The following is a 13,998-nucleotide window of genomic DNA, read 5'->3' as shown; positions in this document are numbered from 1 at the left end:
AAAATGTGGTTGCTACATTTTAGGTTTTATATATTAAACTTGAATTTACAGTAAAAAATGTATTTCAGCAACTGATGTAATTTTAATATGAATACATATAGCCACATGTGCTCAGGAGAAACCTGTTTTTAGTTAGCACAATCTGACACTGCATCAAGGAATGCAACTTGAATCTCTGTTACTCAGGGGAAAGATACATTAATTCTATGCAGTGATGCCTCCGAGTTCTCAGTGGAAATGTGTGCTGTGGTCAGATGAGTCCACGATTCAGCTCGTTTTGGGGAAAAACGGACATTGAGTTCTCAGTCCCAAAGATGAAAGGGACCATCCAGATTTTCATCAGCGACAGGTGCAATAGCAAACATCTGTCATGGGCTGCATCAGTGCAAACTTCCTGACTTGCATGTGAAGGTACCATTGATGTGGAGGTGTATATTGGGATTGTACAGAGACTTGTACTGCCTCAATCTGCACATGTAAAAACAGAGTGGTTGCAGAAGGGATTTGCTTGACCGGCTTGCCTCAGTCCAGATTTGTCTATCGAAAATGTTTGGCCCATCATGAAAAAGAGAATAAGACAATGACGTACAAGGACTGTTGAGCAACTGTCTTGTATCTGTCTTGTACCAGATTGGGCAAAAATTCCACTTGCAAATCTGCAAGAATATATCCTTAATTCCCAAATAATTAAAATGTGTAATTAAATAAAGGTTATGTGACGCATGCCTCTGTGCCAACTTTTTTGGAGCCAATAAAATAAAAATTTGTTTACAAAATACAAATAAGTTGGTGCAGGGAAAACATTGTAAATCTTTTCTTTGTACTTTTGTCAGTTAATTAAGGTAAAAGAGAATGAACAAATTACAGATTCTTGATTTTACTGCATTTTACAAAATGTCCCAACTTTTCTGGAAATCCCATTTCCCATGGAAATCCCATGTTACAAAACCCTAATGTACTAATTAGAAAAAATAAATGAAAATAAGAAGAAACGGTTATTTCAACGAACATGCATCAAATGTGAAGTTTCACGCAGGGAATTCTGGGAATGTCAGTTTACAGTTTTCATGGTAAATGATGTAATGACTTGTTCTTTTTCACTAAATGTAAGGTTATATATTATTGTATTCACAGTAGATAAGGAAACTTAGTGTTAAACAATAAACAGGTTTTTATTGTCACATTTTTACAGTCTTTAACTGTTAAAATCTCACTCATTTTTTACAGTGCATAAATACATATACACACTACTAGTCCCAGTCAAACGTCTGGGATATTTAAGATTTTTTAAATGTTTTTGAAAGAAGTCACTTAGACTTCATGAATCATGTGATGCAAAGCTGAATTTTCAGCATACTCCTTATACATCATCATTATGCATCTCCTCATCCATACATCATTACTCCAGTCTTCAGTGTCACATGATCATTCAGAAATCATTCTAATATGATGATTTGCTGCTCAAGAAACATTTCTTATTTTTATATATGTTAATTTTTTTTTGCTGCTTAATATATTTAAAATATTTCTACACAAATATGAATCAGTTAAAAATGTTTTCATAATTTATAATAGAAACCATTATTAATAATTGAGCACCAATAACAACCAGTGATAATCTTGGATCATGGATTTAAAGTAACCACCACCTTTGAATGATTTTGAAAACAAAATAGATCTTCTTCTTTTTAAACACAGATTAAGTATTTTGCTGTAATTAAGATAGAAGTGTTGATTGGTGATTCAGGTCACTCTTTCATTTTAGTTTCTGTGAATTTAGAGGAACTGAAAGTTAAAATGCATGCCACTGATACTGTGGAACAGAGACATTTAAGGGCTTGTTGGATGTGGGCATGCATGGAATGTTCACAAAATGATCATCCTGTGCAGACTCTTCTATTATTCCTCCAACTATATTCCACAGACTACTATTAATGTTGATGTTTTAATGTTCTGGTTTACTTACACAGTCTGCTGCATTCAGAAAAAATAACATGTTGTTTTTAGAAAAGTCGTATATTGACTGTTTTTATAGACGTTTGCATGGGTCTATAACTGGAGATTTTTTTTAAAGCATGTTTTTAATTATAACTTAATCTAGAAGATTTGGCCCTTTAAGGGGCAACCTTGCAACAAGAATGTGATCATTCCAGCTGGGCAAGATGAAGTGCCAAGTCAAAGACTTTGGGAAACATGTTGCTTCATGCTACATTGCTGCCAGTGTTTTGCTCTGTCCTTTACTGTGACCCTGCTACGACCCTTCTGAACAAACACTACCATGTTTACATTTGGCCACACATCTATGCAGATAATAAATGGATTAGAGAGAAAAAGAAGTAATTCTCTTAAAGAATTGTCCTAATAGGAGTATGCATGCTGCAAACAATTGCCAAACTAATTCACTTTTGTTATAGCCTAAATGAGATAGAACAATTGTATATTTCATTAACAATAAAAAGTGTAATCCAGTGAAAACATATCCTTTATTGATGAGAGCAAAAATAATTTATTTCAAAACTCCCATTGACTAACATTTCGGATTAAAATGTTTTCATATATTGGCTTCAAGTCTGATATCATATTGTCATCATCAAGTGAGCTATATTTTCACCATATCAAGCCCATATATTTTTTTTATCTTCTTTACTTTTGTACTTGTAGGCTACTTTACTTGTTTTATGTGAATGATGAATATGAAATGAAACTAAAATGAAGTCATAGCTTTTCCTTGCTGTTAGACTGTCAATTAGAAAGGCTCATTGCCCAAGGTGGAAAAAAAAGTTCAAAACGCAAGTTATTGAATGACTACAAAAATGTAACATTGTCTACAAAAATATTGAATGACTCTAAAATGTATTTTTTTTTTTTTACTAATAATACTCACCCCAGCAAAGTGAGTAAACATAGTAAGTAACACATGCCAAATGGGCTAGTGATTTGACAGCGTTACCCGCCAGCGGATTTTTACCGGGTGACGTGTTAAGACTTTATCACTTGAAGAACCAAAAATATATCAAAATGACTTTTAATTCAGCAATAGAAAACGTGTTCAGGGGATATTTTAATTCTGCTAATTTATTTGATGTAATGTTAATGACGCATTTAAGTAATAAAGAGAGAATGTGCAGGAAACTAACACCAGACCACAGAGGGTTAACCATGGATATTTACAGTGAGTGCGTCACCAGCGCGCACCGGAAGTAAATCGCAATGGACCGCAGTCAATTTCAAGTTCATGTTGTCAAAACTTTTCGTCCGATGTCTTGTTTTCTGTACTGATCAGAGTCTCAATCGCACAGTGCCATAATGGCACACCGATATCTGCATCTGTCAAGAGGCTGCAGAAACCTTCTTCACGCCCTGCTGCCAAATGTCAGATCAACAAACCGCGTTCATTCGGTAAATTTGCAGCTTGACTGTTTTGCAATGGATCTTTCATCATCCATGGATGCACCACCCCTCCACCAAATGCTGTGATCTGATATTACAAATATGCATTTTATCATTCGTGTCATCGGATTGTCTTGTCTGATGCAGACTGCGGTGTTATAGACCGGAGAGGTTGATAGTAAACAAGGGTCGGCCTGTATGACATTGCGTTGGGTAACGTTTACGTTAACCCGTTATGTCACAGTTCTTCACATTAAATCTGTTATACCGTCAAATCGAACGAGACAGCTTTTGATGACTCGTCGTCGCTTGTCTAATGTTTCAGTAATTCGTGTAAACATTGTTATTATAGATATAAAAACAATTCAGAACCTATTGCCATTGCACTGCTTGTTTTCATAGTATCTGTTGAAAATAGTAGTTACATAATTCCCAATGGTGGGCTAACGTCACAACCTTTAAAATCACTTTTACACTGAAAAGATACTTCAGGCATTTGAGCTTCACTGGCAAATCCCTCAAGAGAACCTTAGAAAGGAGAGTAAACTCCTTCAAGAGCAATGAACAATGTCAACGCCACGGTCTTCTTTCAGTAAACCAAGGAAAGGCTTTGAAACATAATATTTTCAGTCTGGCAATCTGAGGGACCAAAATGTTAATCGAGTATCGTTTCATTTTTACAGCAGTCTGTTGTTCAGCACTGGTGATTATGTATATTAATAATCTCAATGTATTTGGTTTCGAAGGTTCAGGGTGTTGGACAAATCGTCCTAGACAGAAGATCTTTGCTCTCTCAGGTCTTGGGCACCTATAGAAGATTATGCTCCAAACCTCCCAAAGGTGTGAAAATCAAATGGATTCTGACATTGAGGTGCTTAAAACTGGGTTATACCTAGACTCTTCTGCTAATTGCATTTTATCTTCTTGCATTGAAGGATTTGAAAAATACTTTCCTAATAAAAATGGTGGTCCAAAAAACGGTGAGGCAAAGCCATCCAACGCAGAAGTCAAAGGTAATATCTTTGATAAGCTTATAATTCAAGTTAATAGGCTTTTATATGATGCCATTCTGTTTTCTGTATCTGTTTTAACCTAGAGCCCAAACCAACCAATGCTCAGAAGACCGCTGGTGGAGGTGGAAGTAGTGGAGGCGGCGGAGGAGGAAAAAGAGGGGGGCGGAAAGATGAATCCACGTGGTACAGCCGTCTCCAAAAGGTTAAACATTCTGTAGTAAAACGCTTGTTTACTACTCTTATTTACTGAGGCAGATGTCGTGATACTAACCCCAAGTACTTCTTTTCTTTTATGATTTGATAATTATCTTACTACAACATTCATGTTATTTTGAATTTATTTTTCATTGATTTAAAAATGAATTCAAACTTAAAATGGTTTTGAAGAATATCTTGAAATGCACATCATGTAATTTCCCAGAGCACTTCTTCATAACTCCCAAAGTCGCAATGTAACAGAGGTAGCGACAGATCTTTTCTTTTGTATTGATTTTCACATCCAAGTGAAAAGGATTATTGATAAAGAGAGGGATTTGGTTCTGTCCATCGGTTGTTGATTGGACGAAGGGGTGGGTTTAGGCAGACTAAATGAGAGAAGTCACCAGAGAGAGAAGTCTTCTGTTTCACCGGAGTTATGACGTTTTGAATTACAAGGTCAAACAAAAAACGACAACATGAAACATGCATGCATGAATCATTTACAATAATATCAATAACATTCATAGAGTGAATTTCTATTTCATTCAGATTTTAAACACAGGTCCTTATTTCTCTGTCCCTCTCATGCAGGGTGATGTGCCGTGGGACGATAAAGAGTTTCGTTTGTATTTCCTATGTGGAGCGGCCTTCTGGGCAGCGGTCACATATTATTTCTTCTTTCGAGATGGAGGAAGGGAGGTCACCTGGAAAGACTTTGTAAATGGTTACCTTGCTAAAGGAGTGGTATGTAATTATTTTTGATCTGAGTTTTCAATTAATGTTGTTTGATGTTTCTTTCTAGCTACAGTTCAACTTTGACCTGTGATATTATGTATTGTATCTTTTCTAGGTTGACAGATTGGAGGTTGTAAACAAGCGATATGTAAAAGTCATCTTTACTCCTGGTAAAACTCCAGTTGATGGGGTGAGTTTAAGTTGATAGGAGGATGTGTATAATGTTTAGATAGGCATTTGTAACCAAGGCAATGGCTATATAATCAAATATATAAATATGTCAGCCAGCACAGATTAGGCTGACATACACTGCCGTTCAAAATGTTGTGGTCAGTAAGATTATTTATATATATATTTAAGAAATTAATACTTTTATTCAGCAAGGATGTATTCAATTTATCAAAAGTGACTGTAAAGACATTTATTATGTTACAAAAGATTTAGATTTTAAATAAATGCTGTTCTTTTGAAATTTCTATTCATCAAAGAATTCAAATGTATAAGCAGCACAACTGTTGAAAACAGTGTCACACTGAAGACTGGACTAATGGCTGCTGAAAATTCAGCTTTAACATCACAAGAATATAAAGAATATATTTTAAATAAGAATATTTAAAAAATATTAAAATCTTATTTTAAATTGTAATATTTCACAATTTTATAGTTTTTTTCTGTATTTTTGATAAAGTAAAATTAATGCAAACTTGGCAAGATAATTCTTTCAAAAACATGAAAAAAATCCTACCAACCACAAACTTTTGATAGTGTATGTGACATAGTGTATGTACATTATTAATTTCTCAGGTCTATAAAGACTATCATGATAATGACACACAATGAACTGTGATCCTTTCTTCAAACAGCAATACGTGTGGTTCAACATCGGCAGCGTGGACACGTTTGAGCGGAACCTGGAGACCGCTCAGCTAGAGATGGGTATTGAAGGAGAGAACAGACTGCCGGTGGTCTATTCCACAGAAAGTGATGGGTGAGACATTGACTTAAATGTGCAATTATACATTACCTATTGGAAGCAATTTAGAGATAATGTAAAGATAGGACAAGAAATAATTTAGGAGAGGACATTAGAATTGTTTTTGGTATCCTCAGTCAAACCAAAGGTTTAAATGCAGTCTTATTCTTCTGTCATTTTCAGGTCGTTCCTCCTTAGCATGTTTCCCACCGTACTGATCATTGGGTTCTTGCTGTTCATGCTGAGGAGAGGGCCAGCCGGAGGAGGGCGGCCGGGGAGGGGAATGGGTGGTCTCTTCAGTGTCAGTGAGACCACTGCCAAAGTACTACGAGACGAGATAGACGTCAAGTTCAAGGATGTGGCGGGCTGTGAGGAGGCCAAGCTGGAGATCATGGAATTTGTTAACTTTCTCAAGAACCCAAAACAGTACCAGGATTTGGGTGCCAAGATTCCAAAGGTAGCACAAGACTTTTAAATAACATTGCATAACTGACTTGTAATTTAGTAAAAGTGAGCTGAGATTTCAACAGACTGTTTAATCTACTTGTTTAGGGGGCTATTTTGACTGGACCCCCGGGCACAGGAAAGACTTTACTAGCTAAAGCGACTGCAGGAGAGGCCAACGTTCCCTTCATCACTGTGAATGGATCAGAGTTCTTAGAGATGTTTGTAGGGGTCGGGCCAGCCAGGGTAAGTGCATTTTCTGTATCTTATTAGGAGCTTTATGGTCTTCAGCAAACTTAGTTCACAGTGTGACACTCTCTTTTTGGGTAGGTTCGGGATCTCTTTGTATTAGCCCGGAAGAATGCCCCATGCATTCTCTTTATAGATGAGATCGACGCTGTAGGAAGAAAGAGAGGCAGAGGCAACTTCGGTGGACAGAGTGAACAAGAGAACACACTCAACCAGTTACTAGTAGAGATGGATGGTTTGTATCTGACAAACAGTAGTTTCCATGATTGAGTAGTGCTTTGATTTTAGATGTTCTTATACATTATAATTTCTTTGGGTCATAAATCTTAATCCAATTATGAGTGTTTTATTGGTCTCAAACTCTAGGGGCCCTATCTTGCACCCCGCAAATGACCTTGTACACCGACGCATTTATCATTCCTACTTTGCACCCGCGCACAGCGAACTTTTCCCTCCACAGACACACGTCGGTAAATTAGGGAATGAACTTGCGCTCCCGGGGGCGGTTCAGCGAAAAGAGGCGCCGTGTTCCGGCGCAAAAGTTCCCTGGTGCTATTTTGCAGTTTGAGAAAACAATTCCGCCACTGACCAGGAAAAATCTAGTCTAAAGACAGTTGCGCGCTAGTCATATGCTATTTTAAGCGTGCATGCTTGGCCATTATGTAGCGTGTGAACAACACGCATACACTTTGATTCTCTAATCTAAACAGACGCCGCACCGTTTTCATTTTTGCAAATCATACATTATTACAAGTTAAAAAATATGAACACACAAGGGAAATCATTGTTGTGTCCATGAAGATGTGAAAAAAATTACACATTTACCCAAATTATTATACGCCTGTTTAACCGAAGCTAATTTGGGTGGGTTTCTCCCATCCCCATACAATGTCACTTCTCTGTCTTTTACGGCCCTGACGAGAACACTGGTCTCCTCGGCTGTGAACCGCTCCTGGCGTGTTATAATAGCAATCCGCCTTGGAACAAGCGCGCCTGCTTTTAAAGGGAATGTGAGAGGACGCTCTGATTGGTTTATTTCACGTTACGCCAGAACCACACCTATAAATAATGAAGCTACTTCAGACCAACCCATTATAGATTTGCGTCGAGCGCAAGAGTCATCTATCCCGCCGGTATAATAGCAACAGCGCCCGGGATCCGCCCACAAAGTTTCTTGCGTTTCACGTTTGATACTTGCATTTCAGATCGGTAAAATAGGGCCCTAGATCTTTCATGTGTAGAGGATCATAGCAATATTTAAAGTCGGTAATACAATGATTTGATGTAATTACATGCAAATGTATATCTTTCTCTCCTGTATAGGATTTAACACTGCTACCAATGTTGTGGTGCTGGCAGGCACCAACAGACCAGATATTCTAGATCCAGCTCTGATGAGGCCCGGGCGGTTTGATAGACAGATATACATCGGTGAGAGTTTTTTTTTTTTTGTGGTAATAGTAGATTTTACATTATACCATTTCAACTGGGAGAAACTTAAAGGGTTAGATCAGGATTTTAGACATGAATCTCTATAGCTTCCCCATAAGCAGTGTGGTGCATTGACCATGACGTACCCCCGACAGCGTCCTGTGAGCCGAGCTCCGGTCCAGTTTTGGTCAAGATGAAATTAGTCCGGCAAGTTTGCTGGGGTCACGGCAATAAAGCTTTTTTCTTCTCAAATCAATATGTGTTCAAAAGAGTGATATATTTAAAGCACAAAACCGCTGTCTATGGAGAGGTCAGACCTCGTAATGGCTTAGCACTATTTTCTTCCCCGTCATATCACTGCGCGCTGCCGCTACCTACAGCCAGCTGCGAGCCGCGCTCGTGTAACTTTGTTTACAACTCGTAAAGAGAAAGATAAAATGTCAGACTGTGCACTGCAAACGCGAAGCTTCTTTATCTTCGCCAGTTTGGTGTTCACATTGAAGCCCAGAGCAATGAGCCAAAGTCGCCTCAGAGCAACATCTGCCACAGGAAATCTTTGAAATGTGTGAGGAGAAAGCGCCACATCTTTGTTTGTACAGTCCGGATAGTCACAAGTCCGCACCATTTTGTACAAAGCTTGTACAAACTGATCGCTCTTGGTGAGTAGCTATATTAGCTCGTTCGTGTAGCTGTTCTGAGCACGTAAACACTGCTGTAAACACTGCCGAACAACTGAAAAAGTGGTGTGCGCCTGCGCAGCTCGCAGCTGGCTGTAGGTAGCGGCAGCGCGCAGTGATATGACGGGGAAGAAAATAGTGCTAAGCCATTACGAGGTCTGACCTCTCCATAGACAGAGGTTTTGTGCTTTAAATATATCACTCTTTTGAACACATATTGATTTGAGAAGAAAAAAGCTTTATTGCCGTGACCCCAGCAAACTTGCCGGACTAATTTCATCTTGACCAAAACTGGACCGGAGCTCGGCTCACAGGACGCTGTCGGGGGTAAGTCATGGTCAATGCACCACACTGCTTATGGGGAAGCTATAGAGATTCATGTCTAAAATCCTGATCTAACCCTTTAAATTGCAACCTAATAAAAAGCAATTTCCTCATTAAGTGAGAATGTATCATTATAAATAAATATATATGTTTGGGGTCGTAAAGATTTTTACAAATATTTTGGAAAAGCCTCTAATGCTCACCCAGGCTGCATTTATTTGTTGAAAATACAGCAAAAGCAGTAATATGGTGAAATATTATTACAATTTAAAATAAATGTTTTCTATTTTTATATATTTTCAAATGTAATTTATTTATGTGATACAAAGCTGAATTTTCAGCAGTCATTACTCCAGTCTTCAAATTTGCTGATTTGGTCAAGAAACATTTACTATTATCAATGTTGAAAACTGTTGTGCTGCTTAATATTTGTAGTTTTTTATGTAAATTATAATTCAAAATGTGTCTGGATTCTTTGATGAATAGACAGTTCAAAAGAACAGTCTAGAACTCTTTTGTAACATTATAAATGCCTCTTCTGTCACTCTTTGTCAATTTAATGCATCCTTTGCTGAATAAAAATCTAAATGTAAAAAAAAAAAAAATGTAGAATGGTAATGTATATTTTATATAATGCATAATAATTGCAGGACCACCGGATATCAAAGGCAGAGCCTCTATATTCAAAGTCCATCTGAGACCACTAAAGCTGATTGCAGACTTGAACAGAGAAAATCTAGCAAGGAAAATGGCTGCTCTTACACCCGGTTTTTCAGGCATGTAAAGACTTTTTATACCTTTTATTTGGGTTTCAAAAGTTGTTTATGAGCTGTAAACTGAGCTTCACTGCTCACTGACAGGTGCGGACATCGCTAATGTGTGCAACGAGGCTGCGCTAATTGCAGCCCGCCACCTTTCTGACGCCATCAACCAAAAACACTTTGAGCAGGCCATCGAACGAGTAATTGGGGGTAAGTGACAGGTGTGAAATTTGAAAATCGCACTTAAATTTTTGGTCGAACATATTTATAGCAAAATGTGATATTACAATATTAGACGGCATGCATAGTTTTGGTGTGAAGTTGATATAATTAGAAGCTCTCTGCATGTTTAGGTCTTGAGAAGAAGACACAGGTGCTGCAGCCAGAGGAGAAGAAGACCGTGGCTTACCATGAGGCTGGTCATGCTGTAGCTGGCTGGTTCCTTGAGCATGCTGACCCTTTGCTTAAAGTAAAACTCCCACTTACTCACCTGTACTTTAATACTCTTGATGCTAATCTGCACTGAAACTGTGCTTTTTCAGTGTACTCAGTCATATCGTTGGTCATTTCAGGTGTCCATCATCCCGCGCGGGAAGGGTTTGGGCTATGCCCAGTATTTGCCTAAAGAGCAGTACCTTTACACCAAGGAGCAGCTGCTGGACAGGATGTGCATGACGCTGGGTGGACGTGTGTCTGAGGAGATCTTTTTTGGCCGCATTACCACAGGGGCACAGGATGACCTGAAGAAGGTGACACAGAGTGCCTATGCACAGGTGGGTCACACATTTATCTGATTTGATCGTTGGAAAGTATCATTTGTGGTTCACACATAGCAGTGGATGATTCCTGACATTTTGATTGGCATTTGATAGGATCTAACTTTTTTGAATTTGTGCTGTTTTACGGCGTTTAGGGCTGTCTCTATATTATTGAAGGCTTTATTTGAAGAATGTCAATAAAAGCTGTTTGTTATATATTGTTTTATTTTCATTCCTTAAGAATGAAAGAATGCATTTTGACTGGAAAATATAGTTGAATTTATATTTAGTAAAGTCAAAATTCACTGCTTGTAAAATCACCATTAACTAAAAAATAATCTAGTAATCATGATCACCACTACATGTATAAATACCTACCGTTAAATGTTTGGGATCTTTTAAAAAAGAAATTATGATACTTTTATTCAGCAAGGATAAATTAAACTGACCACAAATACCAGTGAAGACATTGATAATGTTTCAAAAGATTTCTATTTCAAATCAATTTTGTTCTTTAGAATTTTCTATTCATCAAAGATTCATGAAAAAAATGTGTCAGTTTCCACAACAATATTAAGCAGCACAACTGTTTTCAACATTGATAATGATAATAATAAGAAACGTTTCTTGAGCTGCAAATCATCATATTAGAATGATTTCTGAAGGATCATGTGACACTGAAGACTGGAGTGATGATGCAGAAATTTTAGCTTTGCCATCACAGGGCTAAAATCTTAAAATATAAATATTTATTTTAAATTGGAAAAATATTTCACACTTATTTCAGAAATAATTGTTATGTATATTTATATTTTTTTAGCCAGCTAATGTAAAAAAAAAAATTATTCAAAAATAAATAGTGAAATATATTTATTTTGGGGGGGGGGGGGGGGTGTGTGGGGGTGTGAAATGATTGCATGTTTATAAATCATTCCACAGACCCCAGTTGCAAACTGTTACTCTTCCGTCTACAGATTGTGCAGTTTGGCATGAATGAAAAGGTGGGGCAGGTGTCATTTGATCTGCCGCGGCAGGGAGAGATGGTTCTGGAGAAACCCTACAGCGAGGCCACGGCGCGCCTCATCGACACGGAGGTCAGAAACCTCATCGGCATGGCCTATGAGCGCACACTTCAGCTGCTCTCTGAGAAGAAGGCTGAGGTGGAGAAGGTATGGCAGGCCGTTACCAGGATCAATGCGTTTGACATTGAGTCGGTTTCATCACATCGTCATGTGAAAAGAACTGTGCAGACAGCAACAGTAATTCTCTCTCTTCACCACTAGGTGGCACTGCGTCTACTGGAGATGGAGGTGCTGGATAAGAACGACATGGTGGAGCTTCTGGGCCGAAGGCCGTTTGCTGAAAAGTCAACATATGAAGACTTTGTGGAGGGAACGGGGGGCATGGACGAGGACACATCACTGCCAGAGGGCCTGAAGGACTGGAACAAGGAGCGAGGCAGCGAGAAGGAGGAGAGTACGGAGGAGCAGGTGGCCCGACAGATCACTGGTGGCATGCCCTTCTGAGGACATCCGTTCACTGTGACCCTGAAGGGTCAGAGCACTTATTTATGAGATGGGAAACGCTTGTCTGACGGACACTGAGGCAAGTACCCTGTTGTTCAGGAGAGCTGTGATTTAAGGGCTCTTACTGAGTAGAAAGCATCGGACTTATATTGTGTACAGTAGGGTGTTTATGAAATACAAAATTTCATGTGCAGAAGTTAATTGTGTTTCGGCAAAATTGAAACAGCTTTGAAAAGGATCAGAACATTTTCTGTTGAAGTTGAAGTGTATTTTATGACATCTCAGCGCTTTGCCAAAAAATCAGGCAAAAGAACTGTAGCTTGTCATAAAAGATTCTCTAGTCATTTCATTTGTACCCTTCAATGACCAAGAAGACATACAATATATATATATCTTGACGTTTAACAAGAAACATTTTGCATCACCTGACGCACAGGTTGTGTTTTTCTTTCTTTCTAATCATTAGGATCCCAGTTCAAATCTTCCTCAATTTCGTGAGCTTTCTGAAAGTTCGTTTTGCAGTGCTGCTTGCTTACCGGCCGTCTAAAAGACTGATATATACGATTATGAATGTTGTAAACATAGCACAAAGTCACTCGTGTTAACTAACATACTCTCTTCTCTCACAGATTTGCACTGACATGGGTGTCAGGCTTTGGTTTCCATGTGATTTTATGCAGTTTATGATCACATCCTGTAATTGAATGACAGTCTTTTCTTCTGTTGAAGTTTATTTGGATAATTTATGGCCCCAGGCAGCTGCTCTCTGTGATAGCCTACAGATTGATTCAACTGTAGCTCAAATCAAAATAGTTGCATAATAAGTCGCATTTGTAATGAAATAGGATGCAAACATACACAAATGCAGAAGCAGTAAGTAGTTCATTATGTTGATGAGCTTTTGAAGGTGTGTGGTTTTGAGATTCAGTGTTTATTCTACAGTACAAATCCAAATCACCAAACCAGCTTTGAGGGTTTAAACCTTCTGTGACTTCAGCAGGTATTGCTTGATACTACATCTAAATGTGTATTTTGTTCTGTGAAAAAGGTTTTGAACATATTCAATAACCTGAATAAATCTACAGAAACTTTAAATTATTTTTGTTTAGTTCTTGAGAACTCTATGCGTGGCATGAAATGACTTGTTTTGTTTGGGACATGGACTTGAAATTGCTAGGAGAAGCACAGGTCCACGGCTTCCGACAGCAACAAAAATAAATAAAAAATCAAGTTTGCACTGATGAATAGGTAAGCTTTGAAAATACCTCTTATGAAAAGGTTATTTTTGTTGACTCAGCCAAAAAAGATTCACAAAAACAGCACTCATTAGTTAACGTTTGAATCAGATTCAGTGAGTGAATCATTCAGATTCGTTCATGAGTTCACAACTGACTTCCTCACTGAAGGATTTATTTTTTGTTATGTGGATTCGAAATTAACTGGAAATTGTTGCAGTGATAGCTGTTTTATCAACTGGTTGTTTGTGTAAAAGGGTGGTAAATTTCGCAAAGGAAAAAGC

General features: G+C 38.1%; 1 protein-coding gene across 1 annotated transcript; it reads left to right on the top strand.

Annotated features, from left to right (window-relative positions):
* Window positions 1-3,139: 3,139 nt before the first annotated feature.
* On the top strand, window positions 3,140-13,787 carry afg3l2 (AFG3-like AAA ATPase 2). Its single transcript, XM_079613538.1, has 17 exons — window positions 3,140-3,399; window positions 4,137-4,230; window positions 4,326-4,403; window positions 4,487-4,605; window positions 5,193-5,345; window positions 5,452-5,526; window positions 6,200-6,324; window positions 6,493-6,766; window positions 6,862-6,999; window positions 7,084-7,237; window positions 8,326-8,433; window positions 10,085-10,210; window positions 10,295-10,405; window positions 10,549-10,664; window positions 10,768-10,968; window positions 11,928-12,122; window positions 12,237-13,787. Exons 1-17 carry the CDS (start codon window positions 3,307-3,309, stop codon window positions 12,477-12,479), a joined length of 2,403 nt encoding a protein of 800 aa, XP_079469664.1. The 5' UTR covers window positions 3,140-3,306; the 3' UTR covers window positions 12,480-13,787.
* The last annotated feature ends 211 nt before the right edge of the window (window positions 13,788-13,998 follow it).

This window comes from Phoxinus phoxinus (genome assembly GCF_949152265.1).
Source record: "Phoxinus phoxinus genome assembly, chromosome: 5".
Taxonomy (NCBI): Eukaryota; Metazoa; Chordata; class Actinopteri; order Cypriniformes; family Leuciscidae; genus Phoxinus; species Phoxinus phoxinus.
This window is presented reverse-complemented; position numbering and strand designations above follow the sequence as displayed.